This window comes from Lonchura striata, chromosome 2 (assembly GCF_050655825.1).
Source record: "Lonchura striata isolate lonStrDom1 chromosome 2, ASM5065582v1, whole genome shotgun sequence".
In the NCBI taxonomy this organism is placed as follows: Eukaryota; Metazoa; Chordata; class Aves; order Passeriformes; family Estrildidae; genus Lonchura; species Lonchura striata.
In genome coordinates this window covers 62,531,122-62,558,255 of record NC_140704.1, presented here as the reverse complement: position 1 = coordinate 62,558,255, position 27,134 = coordinate 62,531,122, and the positions used below count along the sequence as shown (strand labels likewise).

General features: G+C 43.4%; 1 protein-coding gene across 2 annotated transcripts in view; it reads left to right on the top strand.

The window, feature by feature from the left end:
• The window catches only part of SLC22A23 (solute carrier family 22 member 23), a 104,219-nt gene extending 80,866 nt beyond the window's left edge, over positions 1–23,353 (top strand). Inside the window, exons 6-11 of one of the 2 annotated variants that reach the window (XM_021544784.4) lie at positions 3,879–3,968; positions 9,485–9,587; positions 12,587–12,819; positions 15,431–15,463; positions 17,242–17,365; positions 22,652–23,353. In XM_021544784.4, coding sequence (XP_021400459.2) covers positions 3,879–3,968; positions 9,485–9,587; positions 12,587–12,819; positions 15,431–15,463; positions 17,242–17,365; positions 22,652–23,009 — 941 coding nt within the window. In that variant the 3' untranslated portion in view covers positions 23,010–23,353. The remainder of the gene's footprint in view (positions 1–3,878; positions 3,969–9,484; positions 9,588–12,586; positions 12,820–15,430; positions 15,464–17,241; positions 17,366–22,651) is intronic. The other variant, XM_021544785.4, reaches the window with a different exon arrangement.
• The last annotated feature ends 3,781 nt before the right edge of the window (positions 23,354–27,134 follow it).

The following is a 27,134-nucleotide window of genomic DNA, read 5'->3' as shown; positions in this document are numbered from 1 at the left end:
TTTATTATTCCTCGCTGCATTGTTGTAACAGCTTCCTGTGACTGAATTACTCCCAATGCATTTAAATTATAAACTGCTCACTTGCAGTCCCTTCCAACCTAAAATCCCACTGTAATTTTGCTCACACATACCAGTCAAATTAGTGTATCCGATATAACAGATCATTCCAGAAGTTACAGAAGTTTCATATATACCTATTTTGGCACATGATAAGAGTCTCGTAGTAAAAAGAAGCAGTGTTCAAGAGGTGTTTGAAAGTATTTCTGGGATGCAAGAAAATTTAATTTTGAATCGCATTCCAAGCGATGAGCAGGCTGGTATTCCTTTCTGAAGAATTGTACAATTTCTGCTGCCTTCTAAAGGCTTTTGCTCATCTGTTGGCTACACTGCCTATAGTACAGAGTGCCATTAACCATCTGTGGGGTCTCTTTGCTCCATGGGGAGGTGGGAGTGGAGAAAAAGGAAGCAAAACTTATCTGCTGTCTTGAAAACCCTTTGGGTTGGAGTGTTGCCACTGCTCTCCTGGGAGATGTCTCTAAAGACAACAACTAAAAGTCCGTACAGTGATCCAGCTGCAGCTGAGAGGTCCAGCAGCTGCTGTAACAACCCCTGCCAGGAGAAAATGAAGGTGGGAAGTTGATGGGTAATGCCCAGCCAGCAAGATGGAGTGGGAGTGTGCTTACATGGGAAATAAATTAGATTGAGGCAAGAGGTGTTGATAGCAGTCTAGGGTGTTGTAAATTTACATTGCCCTTATCTTCAGTCACCTGTCCCAGAGCTGATGTTGGTTGCATAAAGGGACCTTTTTCCTCAGCAGCTTTAAGTGGCTTTATATTTGAGTGCTTGGTATACCTTGTGATTTTGGGCAGCAATAATTTGCCTTTATAAAGAGATTTTTGGGTTTATGTGGTTGCATTTTCTTCTTTAATGCTTAAGAAACATAGGTGAATTAGACCTGGTTAAAGTACCCCTAGTATATTTTGCCTCAAAATTTCACCAGTTGGCTTTAAACTTTGCCCTTTCTTAGAAATGAAAGTTTAAATCTGTTTTTGCATCAAGGAACTTATTTTTATTCAACTGTGTATTGAAATGTCATTTTTAAAACAGGCTTGCTGAATTTTGTTGACAAATGTTTCAAAGCATTACCCAAAAATGTCAGCTTCAATCATGAGCAAATTAAATATTTTGATAATATTAATTCAGTACAGGTTTTTCTCTACCAATTTCTCCAGAAACTTCACCATCTCCTCCTTGTTTCTCTGTAGAACGAGAAGCAAACATACAATTCAGTGCAGCTGCAGGACTTTAATTTTGACCTTAGTGTCATAAATGATAAGGAAGTATGAAGATTGTTTAACGAACAGGAGAAAAGAGTGTTTAGGGGAATTAGAAATCCTAAAGCACCAACCATCCTTACACCTTTTGAAGGTGTGTTACACTTTAGGTGGCTTTCATTATTTGTGTAGAATGCATTCTTTTTCTTTGTGTGGGATTGAAGGGTCTGTTTGGTGCCTGGAACAGACTGTCTGCTGCAAGCTGACCTTGGCTGCACCAGCACCCAGCCCTGCTGTGTTTGGGTGTCCTGGGAAATGCTCCACATGGAAATGCTCCACTCGAGACACAGCTACCCAAGTGTCACACATGATGCTTCCATGGAAACCCACCCCTGTGCTCTTTGGCTTCCCCTGTGTGGGGAGACATTTCAGGTGTTCCTTAACATGAAAATAACTGCTTGGCGAGCTTTGAAAAAACAAAGCTGCCTTTTTGCTCATCTCTGGATAGAAACACAAGCTAGCCATGCTCATGTGGGCAGAGAGGTTATAGTTCTTCCTTCCCAAAAATCCCTTCTAAGCTTAGAGAAATAGTATTGATGTAATCTCAAAAGGTGGACACCAAAGATAAAGTAACCAAATAGATGCGGGTACTTTAGTATGCAGGACACAACACGGAGAAGATGCAGGGGTACAGTGGTGATAAGTACTCTGTGTGTGTATGTGTGTGGATTGCAGTTAGGAAAGCTGTGGTTTTCAGGGAATTTCCCTTTGAAGAAAAAAAATTATCTTTCGCTTTTCTTGCTGCTGAACAACATGCTGCCACTACTTTTCTTTCAACATAAGCTATTTTTCTGTCTTGTTTTGCTGCATATATATTTTTCCCTAAACATGAGGTTTGAATCTATGTAATTATATGCATTTTCCTTTTCCACTGGGCAAATAGCAGAGGGAAGGGTGAAAATGCCTTATGTCTGAAAGTCAGTCTCTTTCCCTATAAAGCTTTACTCATTTGCTTAGACCATTCACACCTATCAATGCACTACTGGTTTAAAGCTTGTGCTAGATCAGGAGTCTATTAGCTGGAGAAGTTTTCTGGTTCTATAATACAGGTGATTCCATGCAATAGTGAAGTACAAACCTGCCAGATGTGCTCCTTTGCCAGATCCCGTTTCTTGGGTGTTTAATGGTGCTAACCTAATGCAGCTCCCAGAGGGTGGTTAGGTAAATGTGGGAACCGTAGTTAAAACAGTTCAAGGTGCTGCTTGAAAGCTGTGTGTGGTTCACAGAGATTTCTACCTCAAAATTGAAAAAAAAAAAAAAAAATTACCCTGCCAGTGATTTCTGTTGTCCTCTTGTATGTTAAATCAGTTTCAGGAGGGTCTGGGTTTCTCCTGTTGGGCCCCTGTTGTCCAGTAGCAGGAACTTGTGGAGTTTGAGCAACTCTTTCAGGGTGTACTGTACATGATAGTGATTAACAAGAGCTCATCTCCTGGCTGGGTCTATAGTAATGGAAGAGGAGAGCCCATGCATGCCCTGACTGTATCCTTTGCAAAGGTAGCAGTGTTATCAAGTTTTAGAGGGATCGGGGGGAAAGGGTGAGAATGTGCATACTGAGAATGCACCTTTTGATGCCACTGGGAAAAGTTCAATATGCTAGAAAATTTAAAGGGGAAAAAAAAAAAAAAGAAAGAAAGGAGAGGGGGCTGTTAGCCTCTATTTCAGTTTGAATGATTCTTTCTCACTAGTTGAGCCCTCTGCAGACTCTGGCTGGCTGCACTCCAGCCTGTTGATTTGTGCCCCGCTGGCACACTGGCTCTTTGTGCACAGTGCTACCTATGCTCCCAGAGGAGCCAGCTTTACAGGGCAGGAACCAAGTGCAGAGGGCTGGCAGCAAGCCCTGGTGCTGCTGGCATTTCTTCAGCCCACGGGCACCAGAGGGGAGAGGACCGGTGAGTCCAGATGTGGATGTGAAGAGTAGGAGGGAGACCTTGAAAACCAAGTGGAAGTGGAGAGCAGTAAGAGGGGATCAGTGGTCAGAGAAGAGAGGAAATAAGAGACTTTAAAAAGTTGTAGGAGCAAAGAATAAAGATGGTTGGAGGGGATTTAGAGAGGCAAGGGCAACAAGGGACTGGGGGGGAAGCAATGGAGAAAGAACATTCTGTAGAGGAAGAACAGAGGAGACCAAAGGGACTGCAATCATTTGCTTCCCCCTCTTTCTGGAGCAAGCTGTCAAGCCCAAGGATTCATTCTCAGAATTCTTCTTTTGCAAAGTCCACTCCTAAAATGTTTGCTTCCCCCCTCCCTGCTACCCAACACTCTTGCTCAGCTTGCTGAGGTTCTGTCCATAGCTCCCACAACAGAGAGCAGCAATGCATGTGTGGGTACCTGCAATCTCCCAATGGCCACAGGTCCCCACAAGGGCATTGGAGGTGCTCTTTGTGTTGTTGTTGGGTTTTTTTTTTTTTAACACTGATGATGTTAGAAAGCTCTGCTCTGGGAAATGCAAGAAGTCAGGTTGCCTGGGCAACCCCTGCTTGGCCTCCTGGCATGAAGGCATGATGATACAGCCTTTAATAACATTATTACAACCTATTTTTTCCACAGGGCATAGGATGGACGAATCAGTGCATAGGATGGACGATGATGTGGGAATGAAGCTGTTGTCTGTTCCTCATTTGTTGCAGAATTTGGAAGGTGTGTAGTGAATGAGGCAGAGGGTTGCAGAAGGAAAAAGGACAGTGTTGGGGAAATGAAGCTGAATACCTCCTGAAGAGCTGTACTCATTCTCTGGGTCTGTCAGGGATGTTCTTGTATGATGCTGGAGATTTCCCTGGAATCAGGCCCTTTCAGTGCTGTCACTAATCACACTTTCTTCAGTGTCTGTCTCTAGCGTGTAATTCTGGGGCTTGATTTGCAGAAGGATGGGAGTATTTATATCAACACCTACAAGGCATATTGCTGCATGGTTTTTTTCTCATTCTGGACACAAGTCCTCTATTTTATCTCCCTACCTGCAAAACAGGAGTAATCTTTGCCCTTACTCTTCAAAGAAGGTGGTAGGGATGATTTAATTTGCATTTATGAAATACATGTATATTCTGACAGCACTGTAGGAATGTCTCTAAGGAAATCTATGATTTTTTGTACTCACTGGGAAGTTTGGATAATGAGGCTGAAGGGTACATGTTGAATGGGAAAGGCAGAAATGTCTTTAATACCTGCCCCTTGGATGACTGCAGTGAACATTCTGGGGAGAAAACTAATGTGTGATGATCTAAGTGCTCTATCATAATGCACATGAGCAATTGAAGATCGCAACAGCAACTTTATGACTGACTTTTTGGTCTTTTTTGAATGTAATTAGAAATAGGGGATTTATATAAATCATTGCAATCAATCCTTAGCTGTTATAGTCCTAGAGTTACAGAGTTGCACTCCTGAAAGGAAGTTCATTATAAATGCTGTTAGTATTTATGTGCAGTGCTTTTGTTAGAAAGCCATTCCAGTCTCTATATTCCTCATGTACTGCAGATACATTTTAGCATTCAGTTCAAATAACTATAGCTGTCTGGGTTTGTTCTTTTTTCCCTTTCCCATTTGGTCCTATCTGTGCCTATCTTAAATCTCTTTTTCCTCATGCTATATGAGAAGAGAGCAGCCTTATTCCTGTTCCCCTCCTTTTATAAATACAATACTCCAGCTTGCCAGAGTTTTAGTTTCTCAAATATTGATGATCAGAATTGTAAAAGAATTCCAGTATTTCACTCTCTGAATTGCAAATACCTCATGGTTGCATTAAACTGGTGCCTTATGGTCACTCGTGTTCAAGCAGTACATAACCAAGACCAACACAGGTTTTGCTTATCTTCCACCAGAAACATTTCCCCTTAATCACTGAGAATTTTGCATTGTATTTCACATTTTCACTTGCTTTTGCTGCACTCTGGATCTCAAGCTCACCCAATTCCCTCTGACCTCCCAATTTGCATTGTACTTACTTTGATAGTAAGGTTGTGCCTCACTTTGTCACCAGGAGATCTTATTGGTACATTTCTGAGGTTTTTACCAAGCTCACTACTCAGATTATTAAACAAGATTTTTTTTTAAATGAGTCATCCCTCTACTAATGTCCTGCCATCCATTTATGATTTCTCTTTTTCTATCCCTTATTGCTTTCCACCCATTAGTCAATATTTTACCTACCTCATAATTTCTGTATATGGCTTGAGAGCTGGACAAAAGTCCTGGAAGGTATAAATAAACCTGTGTACCAGTAACTCTGCCTGCCTGAGAATGGATTGCTTCACCTCTGTTTCAGACTGGTCCACCTCCTGCTGCAGAGCTGTCATGCTCCAGGGATTGATTGAGTCTCTGTACTAGGCTTCCATAGATCTTTTCATGTTCAAAGAGCTACTGACAGTATTGTTTAGCAGCCAGAAAAATCCAGCAGAAGTCCATCACCACAGGACACTTGTCATTTTGGACATCACTTTTCAGCGGCTTGATTTGGGCTTTTGTCTGTTTTGTCTATGCCAAGTGATGCAGAGAAGGGTGGCTTCATCTAAAGCCTCTAAAGATACTTTCTGATTTTGAAAGGCATGCTCCTGAAATGCAGAGGGTCCCTTGAGAATCCAGCAGCTTTGCAAGCTGGAAGCTGGTAGGGTTCCCCTTCCCATGAGACTTTTAAAGTCTGCCAGTGAATAGTTTTAATTTCCACTGACATATAAAGAGTTAGCTTGTTGACAGTTTTCCTACTGAATCCCTGAATAGGAAGCTTAGAGTGTGTGTAGGCTCTGGAGTATGGGAAAACTTACTAGGAACCTCTGAATAAATGGGTAGAAATATTTTTATATTCCACACTCTCCCTTTTGGTAGATCAAAACTGAAACATTTAATGCAAATTCTTTCTGTACTGGTGACTTCTGTGTAAAATCAAAGAATAAGTTTGGGGTGCAGAGAGTTTTTCTGCTGTTAGTCCTGAGAGTGAAATAGTTTGCTTCTATGAGATTTTAATAGGCTTTGGCTTGTTTTTTAGTATCTTAACTTTGACTTATGAAGTCAGTCAGCCTGAGAAGCTGTCACTCTCCTGATGCTCATCAAAGTCAGAGCAGGTCCTTTCATGCAGACAGGCTTCCTCCAAAGACAGCAAGTCACTTATGAGAGAGCCAGTTTTGTAGCTGATTACTTTTTTGCAAAAAAAAAAGCTTATTTTTTTCTTATTAGAATGATATTTTGGTTATTGCACATCATTAATTTTGCAGTGCAGTGGGGATTTTTGGTGAATATCTCACTAGTATTCTTAGAAGCAAAGGAGGAAGAAAGCCATCAGAAAGATGGATTCTGCTGGAGACTTGGAGACAAGTCATTCATCTAAAGCAGATGACTTAGATTTGGAGTTTTGGCAACATCGTAGAGGGATGGAAGTGTAAATAGCTGGTGGAGTCACAAGGCTCTCAATAAAAAGCCAGGTTCTGTTTACATTCTTTGGTGTAAGGTTTGAGACCAGATTATTTTTTCCCCTCTTTTTTTTTTCCCTCCCTTTTTTCTCCCCTTTTGTAATGCTTGTAATGCTGTTACATCTGGAATTTAGACATTTTTGTATAATGCTGAAATGTATCCATGGAGTACAACCCCCATGAGAGCAGAAGCAAGGGCCCACAGCAGAAAGACTGCTGCAAGCAGGGTAGAGAAGGGCTGAGCTCCCCTGTCATGTGTGATCCTCCCTGCAGCTGATGCAGGGGCTGTTGGACAGGTTACATAACCAAGTGAACCTTCACTTGAGGGCAGAACAGCAGTTCAGTGAAAAACACTGCTGGGAACTAGTTCAGAAGCCCTGATTTATAAGAAAGGTTAAAAGGGGGGACCTGAGTGCAGGTGAGAAGGATGCATGACAATAAACAAAGAACATATGGATTATGAAAAACACTGATATATGAACAAAGGAGGAGTGGAGGGCAAAATAATGTTTGGTTGCAAAGAAAAGTGTAGCCAAGTTGATCATAGCTTCTCTTGATTTTATTAAGTTGTGGCTCAATACAGCAAGTATTTACAACTAAGTCTGCTCTCTGTCTTGAAAGAAAAAAGTAGAAATTTCTCTGAGAAACAAACAAACAAAAAAACCCTATTAGATTAAGAAAATTTGAAGAATATGACCGATGATAAGATGTTTTACTTTATAGGCCAGATCTGGTCATTCTCAGTTTAAGAGTGAACCCTTTTGTCCACACGAAATCTGTGCAATATGTGTTGTTTGGGTAGTGATTTCCATTGTTGCCCTTCAGCTGAAATAGTAAACACCCACCACCAGCCTTTCAAAACCCTTGTGCTTATTCTGGTGCTTGCTTTGACTTTTTTGCTGTAGAATTGTTTGGCCTGGGCTTAATCATGGCCTTTACAATTATGTTTTACCTAACTGCTTCCATTGTGCTGAATTATTTTGTTCCAAATTATTCCTTCCTAAAATCTTGCTGCAGAAATTATTTTTACCTTGTTTTTTGAGATTAGGCTCCAATTTTTTTTTATTGCTTATATTTTAATATAAGCAATTATTAAATTATTAATATTATTAATTTAATTAACTAGTAATTTAATTATTAATTAATTAAATTACATTTCATTGCTTGTATTTTAATATAAGCTATTATTAAATTAATATTATAACAAATATTAATTTAACTAATTTTTTCTTTTGTTCCACCTTAGTTTTTCTGCTTTTGTGTGCTTCATGCTGCATAGATTCTGGGGGAAAATGGTCATTATCAGGTTGTTAGGAAAGTACTATAGCAATATTCTGCTTAATTACAATCACTAATATAAAATACCCTTTGCTGTTTTTGTCAGAAGCCTTCCCAGTAGTTACTCTAGAGAGAAGACCAGGAGTGACCTGTGAGCAGTTAATAGATCAAGTATTTGCATGTAAATAGTGTTTGCTTGATTTATTATTTTTGTGATGCACTTTTCAAATAATAGCTGGTAAATGTGGTTTTTGTTTCATTTGTAAATTCAGGTGACTTTTTTTTTTTAAAACCCCTGCTCCACCCCAGCTTGCTTTTATTTTCTCCTGTCTTGCATCTCTTTAGCAAGTTGCTATTCAGCAGAGTCAGGCAGAGGTCAGGGCAGGCCAGTGTGGGTGACTGAGGACACCGGAGCTCATTGAGTATGCACAAAGTGAACTCGTGTACCCTTCACAACAGGGCCACGCTGCTGCCTTTAAACACTGTCAGGCTAGAAAGAAGCAGTGAAAGCCTTTACTCCAAAAAAGAGACCTAGTCTGTGCTCTTGGTGGGCATTATTTTTGTGATGCTTCTTTATAGCTACAGCTTCTCCTGCTTTTATTGGACTTCTTGCTCACTGATCCGGTAGCTTGGAAACAGTGGCTGCTTTGGCACGCTTAGGTAGGTGTTCAAGCTCCAACTTAATAATAATTGGGAAATAAGAAGTGCCCTTCATTATTGTCCCATGCCAACGAGGGCATCAGAGGCAACATTTGTAAGGCTTGTGTGTTATTTCAGCATTGTAAAGAAAAGTTCACTTGAAGCTGCCCAGCACTGGAAAGTCATGGTGGGGCTTTAGTTCTGAAATGCAGACACCACAACTGCTGATGCCCAATGATTTTTGTTTAAGGAAATGTCTTAAAGTTTAGGACATCCATCAGAAAAATTTTAAATATTTGAAAAGGGAGTGGAGTGGAAGATGGATGAGCTGACATAATGTCCTAGCCACTTCATCCTGAAACTTGCATTTGAACAAACTTCAAAAGATGACCCATGAAACATGAGTTTGAACTCCAGTCCTTTCCGTGGCTTTTTAGGTATGCATTGCACTAAGGTAGCAGAGCCTGTAGCTGCATGAGTGCAGTCCTCTCTGTGGAGGGGTTTAAAAATTAACAGAATTCTGAAGTTCCTCAAGAAATTTGCTATCATGCTTGTTTGGGTCAAGCTCTATACTTTACATGCACATTTTTAACCGGGAGGAGGTTTGGAGTATGAAGGAGTTCTTACTTCTTTTGCCCCAAGAAGATGAAGGGAAGCCTGGAAGAAAAGAAGGAACCTGTGCTGGCCTTCAGGCAGGCAGTTCAGAGTTTCAATAGCTCCCGTAAATGTAATCAATAGAGTTCTGTTCTCCAGAATATCCCTCAGAATATCTTAGTTTACAAGTAAATCTTCTCATTCTCCTCAGTGAAATGATAATTCTGATTTGGTTTGTTTCAGAGCTGGAAAAGGAAATCACCAGGAGACCTAAGAAAGTCTGCATTGTTAAAGTGGTGGGAACAAGGAACCTGTGGAAAAACATCGTCGTGTTGTGTGTCAACTCGTAAGTCCAATCTCTTGGTTTAAGTAGTTGTGTGGTCAGTGAACTGGAGCAGCAATAGGAAGTAATGAGGGAGCTCCACCATTTCCTACTGTGGGACCCTTCACTGACATCTCTGATAAATGATCCTGGAAGAACACCAGCTGTTGCAGGAAACTCTATTTTTTATGGCAAACGTGGAGGAGCTCACTGGCTGTCTCAGGCAGCAGAACCGCATCTTCTCAGTGCCGTGCTGCAGTTGTGTTGCTGTCACCAGTGGTCTCATGTGGCCACGTGCTGATAGGTGTTCATGCATGCAGACATCTGCTTGGCATCCCAGGTGGGAGTTCTGAAACCATTCATGCCCCAGGAGTACAGGTTCAAGTTGTTTACATCTGACGGGGCTGTGGTGCAGAGGAAAGGGTTGCTTGCCAGTAAATACTAGTTGCTCCCTCATATAAAAACTGTACTTGGTGGGTCTTCAAAGGCAGATTACAAAGTGCTTCAGCACTTCCAAATTATGTGCAGGGGATCAGAGGGAGAATGTGCAGTCTCCAACAGAACAACATGATGCTTGGCTCCTGAGACTTCAGTTTGGACATCCTCATGTGGGCAAAAACAAGCATCAGCCTGAGGTTTTTGCAGGTTACGGGTTCTGAGATCTTCTGTCCAGAACTGAACAGCTTGTAAAGAGGAAATACATTGGCTTGAAAATTCTGGAAAAGCACCAGCAGTGCATTTTCTAATTTTTCCATCTTGTAAAATGCCCGTTTGAATTTTTCATGGTTTTCTTTTCAAAGGGGAGGTGGGACTGGAAAAGGCTGGAAATCCTCTTTCCCTGCTAAGCTTCAAAGTATGTTGCTCTCTTGTGGCTTTTTCTTCCTCACTTCGGGGCACTACTCTGCAGCCCTCACTGCTGTTAGTAGGCTTATGGATCAGTCATCACCCATAGGGGACAGCCCCCATGCCAGGCAAGCAGTCACCCAGAAGCCCACAGACGTCAGGAGTCAGTCTGCAGTGTTACTGGTTGCAGAATCTGGTTTTATGTGTTTTGTGTCTCTCTTCCACCCACGAGTGAGGGACTACCTCTGTTCTGAAAGACTGCTTTCTCCTTAGGCTCACCAAGTACATTTAAGAGACAGTATTAAATGTATTTGTGAAAACTCTTTACATGGGGAATTCTCCCCTTTTCCCTCACCCACATTAATTTGTGTATTTGGAAATTCCCTAAATCAGAGCTAGGCAGGCAAAAAAATAACTTCTGGCATTAGCACATGAAGGCTGTTTGCCATCCAAACAGAACATGAAGCAGATGTACTCCTTCATATTTCTGATGAAATAGATTTCGTGTTTGTTTTTAACGGGTGGGAAAAAATATTTAATTTTACTTCTGTTATTCCTGTTAGACAGGACTGTGCGGAATTTTTAGTACATGGAGAAGGAACTTTTTGCAGGGAACAAAAAGAAACTAAGGAAGACAAGGATTTAGTTTTAAAAGTAACTATTCTAAGCCACTCAGCAAGTGAAGAGAACAGGGTAATTCTTAGGGAGCAGGCTGGAAAACAAACTCCAAGTGATACAATAATTTATTATATAGGCCATGGCCTCAATAGCAATTTCTGCAACTGTGTTTGCATGCATAGAGGAGAAAGACAAAAGAAAAGCTGATTAACTTTGCCCTTTTATTACTACTGTTTTGCTGATTAATAGTTCTCTTATGGGAGGAGTCAACTACAATCTAGTTAATCGAAGCAAATGTCATTTTTGTGTAACAGCGAGCACTTGTATTAGGACTTTATTAGGGGCAAGGTGTTTGGTATTGAGGGTGGGGTTTTGAACTGGAGCATTGATTCATAAGTTTGCAAGAAAAGCTCCTCAGGCCATGGGCTGTCATGCACTCAGGGACTGCATATCCCTGCCACTGTTTCTATGCTTATTTTGTTATCAAGTTTACACTGACAGAGCTTCAAATTCCTGACCTTCAGAAGTATAGAAGTATATCAGTGTAATGTACCTGCCTTTTTTTTTTTTTTTTTTTTTTTTTTTTTTTTTTTTGAGACCTGGATCTGTGCCTCCCACTCTCTCAGGCACTGTTAATTTGTGCCATGAGATTTGTCTTGTATAAGTGCCAGGGACAGGAGTTTCTTCCTGGTAGAGGTGCTTGAGCTGTGATGGGTGCAGTTGAGAGCATTGACCTCTCCTCTTGCACCCCTGCTGCTCTTTTGTACCACATCAGAGGTGATGCTGGGCCTTCTCATCTGACTTTTGTACCTCCAGCCCCCTGCTCTTTCTTCCTTTTTTTTTTTCCTCTTCTATTTTTTGGAGGCACAGGGTGAGACAGGAAAAAGATGTGTGAAATCTGATGGTAAGATGTTGATGAGTGCTCTCTCAAAGAAAGTTTTCAAAGAGGAGGAGACACATTGCTATGAAGGGTGATGTAAATGTGTAGACTGAATTAGAGCTTATTGTTTCATAATTTTAATAATCATTGCAGCACATACAACTTCAAATACTCCTTTCTCAGAGGATTTCAGTTTTAACAGTCTAGCTTGGGAAGCGAGGTGTAATGCTTGTATTTAGTATGACCAAATGCCACAGGTGGGTGGGTGTTCCTGGTGTTTTGCTGCCCAAGCACAGAGGCTACTTCACCACAGCAGTGCTGGCTCTGTAGCTGTCAGCAGGTGCACTGGGAGCAGAGAGATGTGCTCCTCTGGGAATGGGATTTCTCAAATACAACGGGAAAACCCACCATGCACGAGGAGTTCTTCTAAAGTTCCCCGTGCCTTGATCGTACCATGAGCAGCAGCTATATAAATAAAATCAGCAAATATTTTGTTGACCGGAACCTTTTTTTCTTTTTCTTCTTTTTATCAATGATTATTTTCACAGTGGCACCTAGAGATAAGATTCTTAACTTAAGGTGTTGTATTCCTGCATTAATGCCTCCCCACACTGAAAAACACTGCAGTGTGTGTTCTGCCCTCTCAGCAATGGTCTCTCTTGCCCTCTCCTGTTTCCCCCAGGCTGACTGGTTATGGTATACACCACTGTTTTGCAAAAAGTATGATGGGGCATGAAGCGAAGATGGCAATTACCCACAACTTCTACGCGGACTACTACACCATGGCTGGGATTGCGCTGGCATCCTGCCTGGCCATGTGCCCCGTGGTCGGGTTCCTGGGGAGGAGAGGAGGACTCCTGCTCTTCATGATACTTACAGCTCTGGCATCACTTCTGCAGCTGGGCCTTCTCAACTGTAAGTTGGAGATGAGACCTTTTCAGGACCATGCAAGCTTCACATGCAAATAAGGGACCAGGAAATACTAGCATTTCCATTGCCTTTCCCAGATTTGTCATGTGATACACCTGCATAGTTTTGGAATCTGAATTTGTTTGAAGGTTTCCCCAAACACTTGTTTCTCAGGCTCATTAACAAAAGGCATTGTGTTCTGGATGATTCCCATGGCGAAGCTTATTGAGCTTTGGTGCTGTATCCGGGGTAGTCACCAAAAAAAACAAGCAAGGAAACCAGAAACATTTTCAATTTTGATTTAGTGCAACATCCGCCAGGGAAAGAGCTGTATCAAGATTGGGAAGGGAAAACTTTCCCACTCGAGTCTGCTTCTCAAGTGGCCTCTAAACCATACCGTTAGAACAGTAGGTGTATGTCCTCTGCCTGCTCTTAGCATCTTGCTACGAACAAATAATAAAAAGGTAGCACAGAAATTGTGCAGCTGAAAGACCTCGCTTTTAATACACTGTGTATGTATAGTCCATGTGAACGTATACACATGATTTTAGGAAGTGACGCAGCATTTCAAATGTTTTTTCCTGCAAAAAGTGAGAATGTCCCACCTCTTCCTTTGTAGGAAGTAACTTTTGTCTGGCCCTTTTGAGCTGCTTCAGCTATTAAAACTGCTGTAGAAATATTCCCTTTCCTTTTTCAATTTTATTTCATTCTTTTCATTTTTTGTTGGTAGAGGAGGTTGAACTAGATAAATCAGAGAGGTGTTGAAGGAGAAGGAATGTGGGATGTGCTTTGCCACTCTCACGGTGTCCAATCATTAGACTCCTGTCCCATAAAACCCCACCCCAAGGAAGGGGGAAGAGGGTTGAGACATACTTTGGATAAACTGGATGTGAGATAAACACCAGAACACTGGTTATTGCTGGTTTTAATTTCTAAATTTAGAAATAATTGATGGCCTGAATAAGAGAGAGCTTTATGCATTGAGGATGGAAAGCTTTCACATTCTTGCATACTGAGGGCAGCTCCAAGCCAACAGGAATTGTTCATATTTACAGACTGTTTCCCGAAGGCATTTACTAAGTTCACCTTTAGCAAACAAGCTATTTGTGGGAGTGTAGGAGGGAAACAGGGATCCTCTTTCATGGCATGGAGGAAACTCCAGGATCATGTGTGTTTGCTCCCAGCTTGGCACAGATGTTTACATTCCCTTTGAGCACATATTTACCATGTCCAGCAATCCCAGCTGAGAGTGGGAGAAACCCCATGGCTGCATCTCACCATGTCTGTTGATGGACTAAGACCATTCACATGCAAATTTGCATTGTGCATGTGTGCAGCCTCCCAAAACTCCGTGTTCTTCTGAGGGTGTCCATCTCTCTACACTGAATTTGCCCAATTTCATTTTTGTTTTAAGGATGGGAGATGTTTGTTGAGACTGTCGAGGCAATAAACACTCTTGCTTAGCTGAGAGATGGGGTGCAAGAGCCCTTAGTCTGCTCCAGAGTCACAAAAATCTGGTTGCATTTTTTAAAAAAACTTTATGAGGGAGGTAGGAGACAACACCCTGTAAGACTCATTAAAACCTTTTCCATAACAGGTTTAGGTGTTTTTTTTGAGACAAGTTGCCAGAACTAAGATCAGGCATGGCTTTAGGTGACTTGTGCTACATTGGCACTCTCAATGCAGTGCCCTTGTCAGCCTTTCTGACTCACTCTTTTCTTTCTGAGAAGAGGAGGCAAAGGCAGCCTCGAACTTCAGAGCAGCTCTCCCCATTCTTGACCATGGCCACCTCTCCCTCAGAAGAACTGGACGTTGTTTGGAGAGAAGCAGTGACACTGTTTATTATGAAATCTGTCACAGCATCTTGCATATTTTAATTTAGCATAATTTGGGTGTAATCAGAAAATTAAATCAGAATTTGAGAACGTGAGAGAGACAAGGGTATTCTCCACCAGCCACAAACCTGCAGCAGACCTTGAAGCTCTCCTTGTTTGACCCCTCCTCTGAACTCTGGAGTGTCACCTGGAAAGTCACAGAATCGGGGTTGGAGATGACCAGCAGAGCTGTGCCCAGCTTGTGCTGATGCCCTTCCCCTTGCTGCCTAGCACTGCCATGTGCTCCTGTGTGGTTAGGATAGTGTGCCACATGGACCATCAGCTCATGTTTTTGGAGAGGAATACGTCTCCCACCAATCTGACAGCACTGATGCTCAGATTTTGCTCCCTAACCCAAGCTTCTGTTGGCCATTCCCTCAGGGCTGCAGCAGGAGAGCATTTTCTCTTCTCCCCCTTCATTAACAACAAAGAGGCCTTTGTGTTAATCCCAGTGGTAATTCTGGGGCTTTTAAATATGCTTTACTGCTGGTTTGTTATCACTGTCTCATTAGCATGCTGTCCTCCAGCTGAGATGTGCCTGAAAACAGCATGTCTATCTGGTGGCCAGGGAAAGATGTGATGGTTTTGGCATGGATTGACAGATTTGGAGTCAGAAGGTGGGGCTAGGGTGGCATGTGGGATTTACCCTTTTTTTCAGATAAATAAACATATAAAAACCGTTTGCTTTTTTTTTTTTTTTCCTCTTTTTCATCCTTTTCTGACTTCCACGGTCTTGGATCCAGTGATTGGAAAATACAGTCAACTTCCAGACTCAGGTAGGTTTACAGACAAATCTGCATCATGTGGTAAGCACTCCCCCAGGAACAGGTAGACCCAAAAGGCCTGGGCCAAAGCAGCCAGAGCAGAGCTGCTGCCACAGAGGGGTGCAGGGGTAAAGTCCACTTGTGTGCAGTGCCTTGAGACCCCACTCGCAGGCAGGTCTGCTCATCTGTGCACAGCCTCTGTGTATAGCATCCCCTCCACAGAGGATCACCTCTCCATGTCAAGAGAGGGTGTAGAGGTCCCCCAAGGTTTGATATACAGTGAAAGGCTTTCTCAGAAAGTCTCGTTCTGAGAAGCAACATTCCAAGTTCAAGAATCTCAGATTTATTTTTTCCAGAAAAGGGAACTAAAACACCTTGAGGACTCTTTAGATAAGGGGACTTAAACACCTTAAAAAATACTTTCCCAAGATTAAGTACTGTAGGGGCAGTGCAGCGACAAACTACAGGGGAACAAAATCTACCTTTGTGTGTCAGATTTGATGGACCTGTCCTTGCCCAGCTTTTCCAAGCTCTGTTCTGCTGAGCAGCCGTGACTCCCTGAAGGGGTCAATGGTGTAGTCTCACCTGCTATGCGAGCGTGGACAGAGACCCATGGTTTGCAAGGTGCTGTGCCCACGTGCTCATCAACTAGCAGAGTTTGCTCTCTCCCCCAGACTTGGGGTGCACTGCACAAAGAGCTTAGCCCTGAGCAGGCTGTAGCCTGCTAGTAGTTTCAGAAGATGTAACCAAAGATCTCCCAAATGTCTTTTGCTCTCCTGACAGCTGATATATTCAGCAAGAACAAAAGCAGGTGTTCATTTTCACTGGATCCAACCCAGGCAGCATGCCTGCTTGGGACTGCACAAAGCAGTTCTTTCTTCAGGCAGGCCTTGGGATGTGTGTGTAGAAAGGTGAGAGAGCATTGGCTGCAAAGTTCCAGTCCTTTCCCCAGTGCTCCTGTCAGGCATGGTGTGTTCCCCTTGTATGGTGCAATAATGTCTGTGAGTGATGTGGCCTCCTCACAGGCCACATGAACTTGTAGGACCCTGGTCAGAGATCCCACCCCTGCCCACAGAAGGTGGCAAGCGGGGATTCAGTGAGAGATGTACTGTCATCATGGCCAGAGACAGCTTCCTTGAGCATTGTTTAGATTTACTGAGGTTTCTGCAAGTGCTTGATAGATGCTGTTTGCTCCTTGCTGCCATCTAGCCATGAAATGATTGAGCAAACAGCCCTGACTTCAGAAGTGCCTCACACTCCTTGGCATGGGCTGTTCTCACCCAGAGCTGTCCAGCTGGGAGTTACAACAGAGGCTGCAGACTGATCACATGCAGAGGCTTAGCACAGAGATGGGAGCACTTCTAGTTCTTTCCTCTCTTGTCCTGGAAGCTTCTCCAATGTCCAAGCCCCACTGTACAAGATGTTTGGCAGCTTGAGGAACACTGCCTGCTTCCACTTGTCTGTCAAACATGAGAGGGAAGAGGCTGGTGCCTAAAAGACTGGCCAAAGATTTTGGGTTTTTTGTGGGTTTTACCTTTTCTGTGGTGTATGAGCATAAAAAAATCAGAGATCACTGCCATTTTTTGGCATGGCATTATGAGTTTTTTTCAGGTGTGTTTGTATCTCAGGTGCTTGGGTAATGGATTTTATAAATACCAGTTTTAAAATAGTATTAAAAAATTACTCAAATTCCTGTTGAGGGAAAAGAGTAATATAAACTTCTTTGATTGTTTTCTTCCTTAGACGTTTGACCTCATTCTTACTTTTTATGAACACACTTGTCTTGCCAGGTATGAGTGACAGTGTCAAAGACAAATTCTCTGTTGCATTTTCCATCGTGGGAATGTTTTCTTCGCATGCTGTTGGAAGCCTCAGCGTGTTCTTCTGTGCTGAAATCACACCCACAGTAATCAGGTGAGACTTTGGAGTCCCGCTCAAAAGATGGAGACAAAATTATCTTCCTATAATCGATAATGGGCTGTGTGACTTAACACATTGTATGGGAGGAGGGGAAGCCTCATGTAATTGGAGACCTGACAGCAATTTGGGGGCTGCTTTTTGCAGTGGCTGCAGTCAGTCAGTGCAAGTAAATGTGTGCCTGTGTATAGAGAGGCTTTGTTTTCCATGGCTCCACCTTGTGTCCCATCGTGGTGATGATTAGCAGGCCTGGAAGCACATGAATTGCAGCTTGGTAGGGTCTTAAATACTCAGCTGAACCAGTTTGTGTGGCTGAACATTGCCATTGCTTCACTAACTCTGCGGGATTTGTTCAAGCAGCAGTCAGGTGAGTCTGCATCTTGATATTGAAGGAGAAATTCCACAACTGTGCAGAGGGGGACACAGGTGCTAGCAATCCCTGCCTCCATAGGGCAGGTTAACCAGGACAGCTGCGGGGATGCTTCAGTAGAAGGAAATTGTTGAAACATGTGGTGTAAATGCTTTTGGTGCATAGAGGTTTCTCTGCAAGCCTGCCTCTCTGCCTTTATTGCAGATAAAGCTGCCTTTCTCTTACCTATCTTAGCAGAAGCTCGAAGTTTTTCTAAACAGGAGCACTTTCATCCTGGGAAATAGGAGGGGTTTGTGTCATTTTATGCATGCACTGTTATCTTTCACAGCACAAAGGTTGTGCTTCTGTGTCCTGGATTATGCTTTCAGCAATGCCACAGCAATTCAGGAGTTTGCTCTGACTTCACTGAATTTCTCAGGAATGTAGGTCATATGGGTGGGAGGGAGAGAGAGTGGAAAGAGGATATTTTCTTTTGTCCCCTCCAAATTATATGCCTTTTCAATAACCTCACAAAAGTATTACTGCAAAACCGTCATCTGAGTAGCCAGAGTCTCCTTGCTCCATGGTCTATTTTTTTCAGGCTATCTAAATTTGTGAATCCGTATTTTACGGATAACATTATTTCTACAGGAAAAGGCAGTGTGAGGAGTGAGATTATACAGCAGCCTGAAACACTAACAGCTATTTATTTATGCGTGTGTCAATCCGTTTGGTGATTTTATGCCTTTTTAATTTTCTCCTTGGCTCTATTTGAAAGACACACAGATAAGGAATTGACCATGTCAGCCAGAAGAGAATCTGCCAAGTAGGGTCAGATATGCAGTCTGAACTTAGCAAGCTTTTTTCCATTAAATCACTTATGTTGCTACAGGGAGGGGGACAAAATCCTGGCTGGGAGCCAAAATCCTGCTTCCCCTGACTCTGCTGGGTGACACCAGGCGAGTGACAACAGCTAGATATGCCTCAGGGTCCCTGTTTATTTATAGAAATGATGACACACTGCACTGCTTTGCAACCCTACCACCACAGTAAGATCCCCTGAGAACTGTAATTAGGAGGTGTAACTCAGGACAGTGCATAAATCAGTCTCATGCAGAGGTGTGCTTCAGCTGCCTTCTGTCTTGCCTTTTGGTGGGATCTGGCTACTCCCTCATAACCTGCTTTCCAAAATGCCACCATGGGTACCCTTTGGGAGTTGGAACTAAATGATCTTTAAGATCCCTTCCAACCCAAACCATTGGATGATACTAATATGCTTTTGGTTGGATCTTAAGGAAAAGGAAAGCAAAGAGAGCACTGGGGCTCTCTCTGGGGTTTCCCTGATCAAGTCCATTGTCTGCAAATCCCTGAGAGTGGAAAATAGCACTGCCATTACCTGGGGTAGCAGTGGCATGATTGCAAACCCACAGCACCCATCTAGCTCTGCTGCTGTGGTGTTGAGATTAACAGTTCCAGGAGGAGAACAGCCAGATCTTCATCACCAAGAGGTGACACCTGCCCCAGCAACATGAACGTTCCACACTGTCATGTGTCACAGAGAGGTCCTTGGGGTCTCTGCACTGCACCCCAGTCTCCTGGCAGAAGGCAGAGGGGCTTCATCAGGAGCCACCCTTCTTTGTCCCAGGACTTCAGTGCAGACCTCCATGCAAATGTTGAATTAAAGCACCAAGTGTCACTGATAGGCCACATGGAATAATCTTCACACCACTACAGCCTGCATGCCTACTAAATAGGAATAGGCTAAACAAAATATAGCATGTCCTTTCCTCATCCTCCACATACTCAGTTACTATCAAGTAGAAGATGGTTCTGGCTTTTTCTCTCGGTGTCCTGCTTTTTTGCCTACACAGCCAAAGACTGGGCAGCAGTGGCTGAATTAGGATCTTTTCCCATCAATTGCTGCCTCAAGCCAAATTTCCAGTTGTTGAGGAAACTTTCCTGTCTGACCACCTAGAAGCCACTCGGCTCATTCACATTCACACAGAGGATCTGCACCAGCTCACAGCCTCTCATCTTGGGGTCCCACGCCCCAGGGCTCAATCTGCAGCTGACACCACATTTTGCCCACCTAGTTACCTGCACTGAATGTCTTCCTCAACACAGTGGGATGCAGGGCTGATTACTGGGGCCTGAATAAGGCCTGGCTTCTCAAAGGTGGTGCTTGCTTCATGAGGCCAAGGGCATGCTGGTGTATTACTTGAATCTCTGGCCTAGGACTGAGTACACAAAATGTCCCTTATGTATGGGCAGGGAAAAGCTGTGGGGGTTTTCAGGCTGACTTTGAGAAGTGGCTGAGCTGGAAAACCTGGTCTGATTTCAGTGCTGGCCCTGCTTTGTGCAGGAGGCTGGACCAGGAGCTCTCCCAAAGCCTTCTTTAGCCTGGGCATCTCTCTGGCTCACTTTTACTCTGAGCCATGTTGTATGTTGACCCATTTGCTCAATGCAGACATGCTGTCTTGAAGACAGGAGTAGCAATTCTCTGCTCTCCTGAGGAGTGCTGAGAAGGACAAGACCCTTCCCTTAGGATGTCAGCGAGGATGTCTCTGGCAAAACACTGAGGTAGCAAGCAAGGAAATTCTATCCCATGAGCAAGCAGGACCTTTCTGAGGACAGAATTTTGAATTTTGTGATTTGCCCTTGTTAGGACCATAAACCTCATGCAAACCATCCCTCCCCACTGTCAGTGGGTGAGCAGGAGTTGGGACAGTGGTTGTGATTGACCATCCATGGGGCCATGCCATAGGAAAGCCCCCCCAGCAGCCACTGGCAGGCAGAGGTGCAAGGGAGAAAGCTGGGACTCACTGTGGGTGCCAGCAGCCCTCGCTCTCCCTCTCCAGGCTCCACTCTGCATCTGGAGTGTTTGAAGTACAGATGCTGGCCCCTGCCATGGAATTCCTTGTGCTGAGGAGGAGCAATGCTCCAAAGCACTCAGAATGTTTTTCTTTTCCACCTGCTGCCCCTTGTCACCTGCAAAAACAGTGTGACTCATGAGCGTGCTGCCTCTTTTGCCCTATAGTTGTTTTCCTGATGTGCACAGAAACAACAAAAAATTCCTGACAGTGTTATCAGTTTTCTCTTTTTTTTATCCCTTCTCATTTTCACATCTGCAGTGTAGTAAAACCTTAAAGAAACCCCTTTTAGGACACTCCAAAATGTACTTTCAAGCCTTCCTCTGCCAGGTTTTAATGGCACTGGAAAAAGTAAGGCCTACTCTAACTACTGACGTCATATGGAAAAATTCCCCCCCCCCCCATAAATCTGAAGCCACTTGACCCATAAATGACAGAGCCGTCTTTGTTGTTGCCTTTTCCCGTTTTCTTTCAGCTTGCTTGATGTCCTTCTCCAGCAGCATTTAAAACTCACCTCAGGGCCTTCTCAGAGGGGTTGAGATACAATTTAGCCATTGCAATCACTGATGTAAATGAGCCAGGCTTTTGTTGCTCCAGAGCCAACTTGGAGAGAGATTTGCCATGCATTTGGGACTGCTTGTGTCAATTACTCATGTGAGTGTATTAATGAAGTTGCAGGGAGGCCAGTTGCACAATAGTTGCATTCAGATGGGTTTCTAAATTGCCATCGGAAAACTGGCAAGGTTTTAATAAGGGCTTTTGCAGCATTTGGAGAAGTCACTGTTGTCTGTGAAAGATGCTCTGCTGAGCCTGAAGAACTGGAACATAGATATGTGAATTTTTGATCCAGTCAGTGTCCCAAGAGCATCTTTTGAAACCTATGTTTGCTGTCCTTCAGCTGTCAAGCAAGCAGCAGTGGATTTTGGAAAGGATTGAGTGAAGATTAGTTTTAACACTGTGGTTGGCTGAGTGAATTTGGCATTTGTAGGTTTATTTGTACAGTGATTTCCAGGATGCTTAATAGTCAGGGAAACTGGTTTTTTTTCCCCAAATGTTTGACATAAAGCAGTCCATTTGCCTTCTGTAAGGGCCAGCTTTTGTTGATAGGAACAGCTCTGCATTGGGCCAGGAACTGAACTCCTCTGATCTGTAGAGGGTTTTGGAATAGATGGCATCTCCCAGAGGAAGTGGAGGAAGTGTGTTGTCCTCACAGGCTCGGTAGGGAAGCAGGGTGCCAGTGATGAAACTCAGAGGGAGGTTTCCCTCTGCTGGCAGCAAAGTCTTTGGAAAATGAAGGATGAGCTGCCACTCTCACAGATTTTTGTTAAAATGAGTCATTTAAGGATGCCACTCTGCTGGCAGGAGACCTCAGTCATGTCACAGCAGGAGGGAATGGCCCACCCCAAAGAAACACCTACAGTGCCACTTCTGTTTGGGAGCAGCCAGCAGAGACAGACTGAGGACTGTGGGGTGTGCCAGGCCTCCTGCACCAGGGTCTGGAGAGATGCTGATATGCAAGACAAGGAATTGCAAGAGAGTTTGCTTGCATAGCCAAGCATCAGTAGAGAGCACTGAACCAGCCTTTCACAAGCAGCTTCTGTGCCTCTAGCTGGAAGAAAATGAGTCTATTTTCACGCTTCTTTTTTCTGAAAATTAGGCATTTTGTTACACCTCCAGTGTGTTGAGAAGTTACAGCCATAACATGATTTTACGTAGAAAATATTCCAGCATTGAGTGTTTGGTAAAATGGATCAAGGCAGTGGCTTGTAAAGTCTAATCTCCTGCCTCCACTGCTGAATGGTGCCAGATACTTTAGAGGCAGCCAAAATTGACTTCTGCACTTACTGCTCCTTGGTGTGTCTCGTCTAAGTGGAGAAAGGTGGCATGCTAAGCAAAATCTGGTTTTCCCTCACTGAATGTGGGAGTACTTGGAACTGGGAATACTTTAGAGTGCCATCTACACACTCACATGGTAAAGCTTCTCTTCTTCTTACGTGGGGGCAGTTAAATGGGTGTGAAATGAAACTTGAGTATAATTATTTGCCCCTCTGCTTGTGTTTGCAGGGGAGGCGGGCTGGGGCTGGTGCTGGCCAGCGCGGGCTTCGGCCGCCTGACCGCCCCCATCATGGAGCTGCACAACCAGAAAGGTTACTTCCTCCACCATGTCATCTTCGCCTGCTGCACACTCATCTGCATCATCTGCATCCTGCTGCTGCCCGAGAGCAAGAACCAGAACCTGCCTGAGAACATCCCGGACGGGGAACATTACACCCGGCAGCCCCTCCTGCCGCACAAGAAGGGGGAGCAGCCCCTGCTCCTGACAAACTCTGAACTCAAGGATTACTCTGGCCTCCACGACTCAGCAGCTGTGAGTGATGGCATCTCGGAGAACACCACTGCCAACGGGATGAAGTCGATGTAACTGGGTGGATTTTTTTCCTTCTCCCTTTTTTCTTTTTTAATTATTTTATTTCCCCTTCTTATATTTCTTCTCTTCCTTTTGTATTTTATTTGATGCTGTTGTGCGGGAGGAGTTGCACTTTGGGCAAAGGTGTTTTGCACAGATTTTACAAACCAGTGATGGAGAAGACACAAACTTAGAGGAATTCAACTCTGCTACTAAAGCAAATTTTGGCATCTTCAACAGTTGTGCAGATTACTCTTGAAAAGTTTTGGGGGAAAAGACTCATTTGAGAAAAGACCTGGCTGGCAGTAGCCCTTCAGAACTCTTTTTTTCCTGCCATTAAATATGTATATTTATTTTGATTTATTCTCAAGAAGCACTTTATTTCCTTTTCCTTTCATAGATCACAAAAATGAAGCCATCTTTTAAGAGGTGCAGCCATTCCAAGAAAGAAACCATGGGGGGAGGGGGAGTGTTGTTTTCTGTTTTGTTTTTGTGTTTCTTTAAAGGAAAGAGGGATTCACTGGTTGAATTGACTTAAACTTAGATTTGTGCAACATTCTTCTGCCTGTCTAGAAAGTCCAAGTGCCCAGATTGCCTGCTGTGTTTGTATACACTAAAAAAAAGGAAAAAAAAAAAAGAAAAAGCAAAGCAAAACCTGTTGTGACTCAAACTCTGACTGCATGTTAGGCAGCTTATATTTGTCTTTATAGCCCATGTGCACTTAAGTTACTTTCTAAATTAGTCCTTTCTTGTTTTCACTGAATGCATTGGAGAAAACCCTACCCCAAGAAGCTGGTTTTTCAATAAGAATCAGCTTTCTGCATTTTAAGAATATTTTTATCTATTTTAGGTGGTTGCCACTGGTCCTTAATTATAATGTAGATGATGCAAAAATGAGTTTTGTCTAGAATGGCTAAAATTATCAGGAGGTCCAGGATCTCTGACTGGTCCAAGAAAAATGCATAGACCAGCGGTGATAAATAATAAGGAGCGTGGGCAATGATCTATACCTTTATTCCAAGAGGCAGCATAGCTGGAATTTCTGCTCTTGGGAAATGAGTGTCCTGGTATTTATTGTCTTAAGTGTTTTTAGAATCAGGGTTTGGGTTTTCAATTTAAGTGGGAAAACTGCTTAAATGACTGTTGGAAAGAAATTAATTGATAACCTGTGAATAATGACTTACTGGCTTGGGCTCTTACATCCTGGGCTCTTAATGTGTTCTGGTTCTGACCCAAGAATATATAATGAACTCACCCTTATTTCCCCACTTTCCCAACTGTTCTTGTAAGATTTTAGTTCAGGAAAAAAAGTTTACTTAAAATACACAAAGTGAACATCCAGTTTACCTCCTGCTGTGCAGATGGCACTTTGATAGTGGCCACTTGACTTCTCTCCTCCAGCCCCCAAACTATTTCCTTTGGCCATTGGCTTTTGGTTCTCACTCAAACGTGAGGATCTAGTTCAATGCAAGGACTTTGAACAGCTTTCTTGCATTGCAGTTAACTCTCCCTTCTCTCTCTCCCTCTTCTCCTTTCCCACTCAGGCCATCCATTTGTGATTGCTCGGTAGTGCAGACGTTCAAGCACAGCAGCAGGATGTCAATGTTGTACTGAGTGTCTGTATGATTGCCACTTTGTTTGATGTACATCTTGCGTTCATATGCAGGGGAAGTGCTCATTTGCACTCTCCTCCTCTACCTTCCCTCCCCCTTCCTCCCTTGCTGTATATATTGTCGATTAACTACTGTACCTAACAACTTCCATCCTCCATTAGGCTGCCAATGTCCTCTTACAGTTCCAAATAAATCAGAGATCCATGCTCCCCGGCAAACCATGCAGTAAAGTAGCACAGCCTCAGATGCTGACGGATGCAAGGGGACAGGCAGACCTGCAGAAGCAACAGAGGTGGTTGTGTTCAGAGTAACAATGTTGTCCTAAAGCTGCTAATTTTTACAGAGGATTATGTGGACATTTGGGTTCTTCTTGAGCCTGGTAAGAAACACTGGACCAGTTGATGGTAGTTTTGCCCAGAGTTACAATACTGGTTTTTTTCACCTTTGCTAAACTTGCTGTGACAGCAAGAGCCTGATCTTCCTTACACTCAAGTTTTATTTTTAGGCTTGAGTGCGGCTGCTTCTTTTTGTTCTGTGCCGAGAACTTTGCAGTCTGTGTTCACCTGAGAAAAGAACCCAGCCCTCCCCCACTCGTGCAGTATTCACACACCAAATTTGTGCAATACCTTTTGCCTTCAATGTGAGATGCTTGTTGCAAGCCACACACGTTCGGGGACGAAAGAAATGGGTTCACAACAAAAAGCTGAAGAAGCAAAGCAAGGCTTCAGGGAAGAGAAAAAGGGTCTGAGAGAGGAGAAGGTGCAAGCGCAGAGGCAGAAAGCAGCACCCTGCCATCCATCGTGCTGTGGAGCCAGTGGCTCCTTCCTTCATGGTCTTCCTCGTGGCCCGTGTGCTCAAGCTCAAGCGGTACACCTCTTGCAGACCATCCACAGGCCTGTAAACCCGGCTGCTTCCAGCACTGTCAGTGGTCCTGGTGAGCTCACCGCTGTTGTCCACAGCGCTTTATCGTTTCCTATTCTGGTGGCTGCTCTCCGATGACAGACAGGCACAGGGGAAAGAATACTTGTTTAAACATATCAGCATTTAGATAGTAAATACATTAGGTAACAGGAACATGCAGCAATTTTTTTGCTTTTTTTTTTGTTAAGAAAAAGATCTTATGAAGTTGATTTGCTGCTTTTTTGCTTGAAATCAGGTAGTCGGTACTGATCTGCAATGAAGGGAGCCCCAGCTTCTCTAGTCAGTCTGGCCCTCTGCCTCTACCACAATAAAGTAAAAACTAACTTCTGCTTTGGCAGTTCTAGTTTTACTCCTTTTCCTGAAAACATGAACACTTCTGTGATGACTATGTTCTTCCACACATGCTCATGGAGTTGGAAAGCTTTCACTAAACCTATCTTGTGTGGAGGAGCCAGGTACCAGGTGATGCAGCAGGGCAGAAAGGAAGCATGGGGATGCTTGCCCTGCCTTGTCTAGTTCTGCAGCAGGACAGGACTCTCTGCTGGGGTCCCAGCCTGCTGTACCATTGGCTCCTTGGCCAAGTCTCCTCTGCAGCCATCACCAAGAAAGGCTTTTCTCAGGCGGCTTTTCTGGCCACCACAACAGGGGAAGCAGTCCATGCTGTCTTGTCCATTATTGGCCTTTTTCTGTGAACCTTCAGTAACCTCTAAGCCCATCAGTAGATTTTTCTTTGGGTTTACCATTTAAGGGCTTTCTCCATCTTTGTAAGTTCAAACAAAAATGTGAAGTGACATTATGCTTGATCCTGGGGGCTTTGTGCCCCTTGTAAGGTTTCAGTACGGCTTTTGTTGCTGGACACACTGCAAATGGATAGCACATGTTTGCAAGTGTTTTGTGGCCACTCTGAAAGGGGGTTGCGTGATTTACTTTTGGGTTTCACTGAGCAGGCTTTTTTTGTTGTTGTCCTTTTTAGTGGAAGTATTTTACTTAACTGTTGCCACTTCCTGGAGACAAACACTTTACTGGTCACCAAATTGGAAGCAGAAGTGCCATTAACTGAACTCTGTGAATGTCAAGTCAAGTTGCGCCTGTAGCTGGCACATAAGACAACACTATTGAGTGGGGGGTGATCTCCCCTACTGTAACTTTTTTTTTATTTTTTAAGAAAAAAATGGAATTACAAACCTCATTTTAAATGTATTGTGTAAAATTTTTGGGAAAGGAGTATGGTGTGTTTTGTCTAGTGGGTGAGATCTCCCTCCCCATTTCAGTTTCTGATGAAGTTTTAAAGAATCGTGTTACTGTATGTTTTGATCATGAATAGTCTGGTGGTGCTTCCTCATAGCACAAGCTTAAATCAAGTACTGAAAACAGTCTTACAAGCTAAATGTCTGCATGATGTTACATCTGTTGTACCTACTGAGAAGAACTTTGTATGTAAATGTACAGAATAAAATGACGTTGTCCCATCAGTTTGCTCTCCCTCATCTGGCTCCCTTGCAGTGACTTCTCAAACACCCAGCAGCAGCTGATGCCTCAGCAGATAGCCCTACCCTGCTCTAGAAACAGAATGAACTGTTTGTAAACCAGGCTAATTAAAACAGCA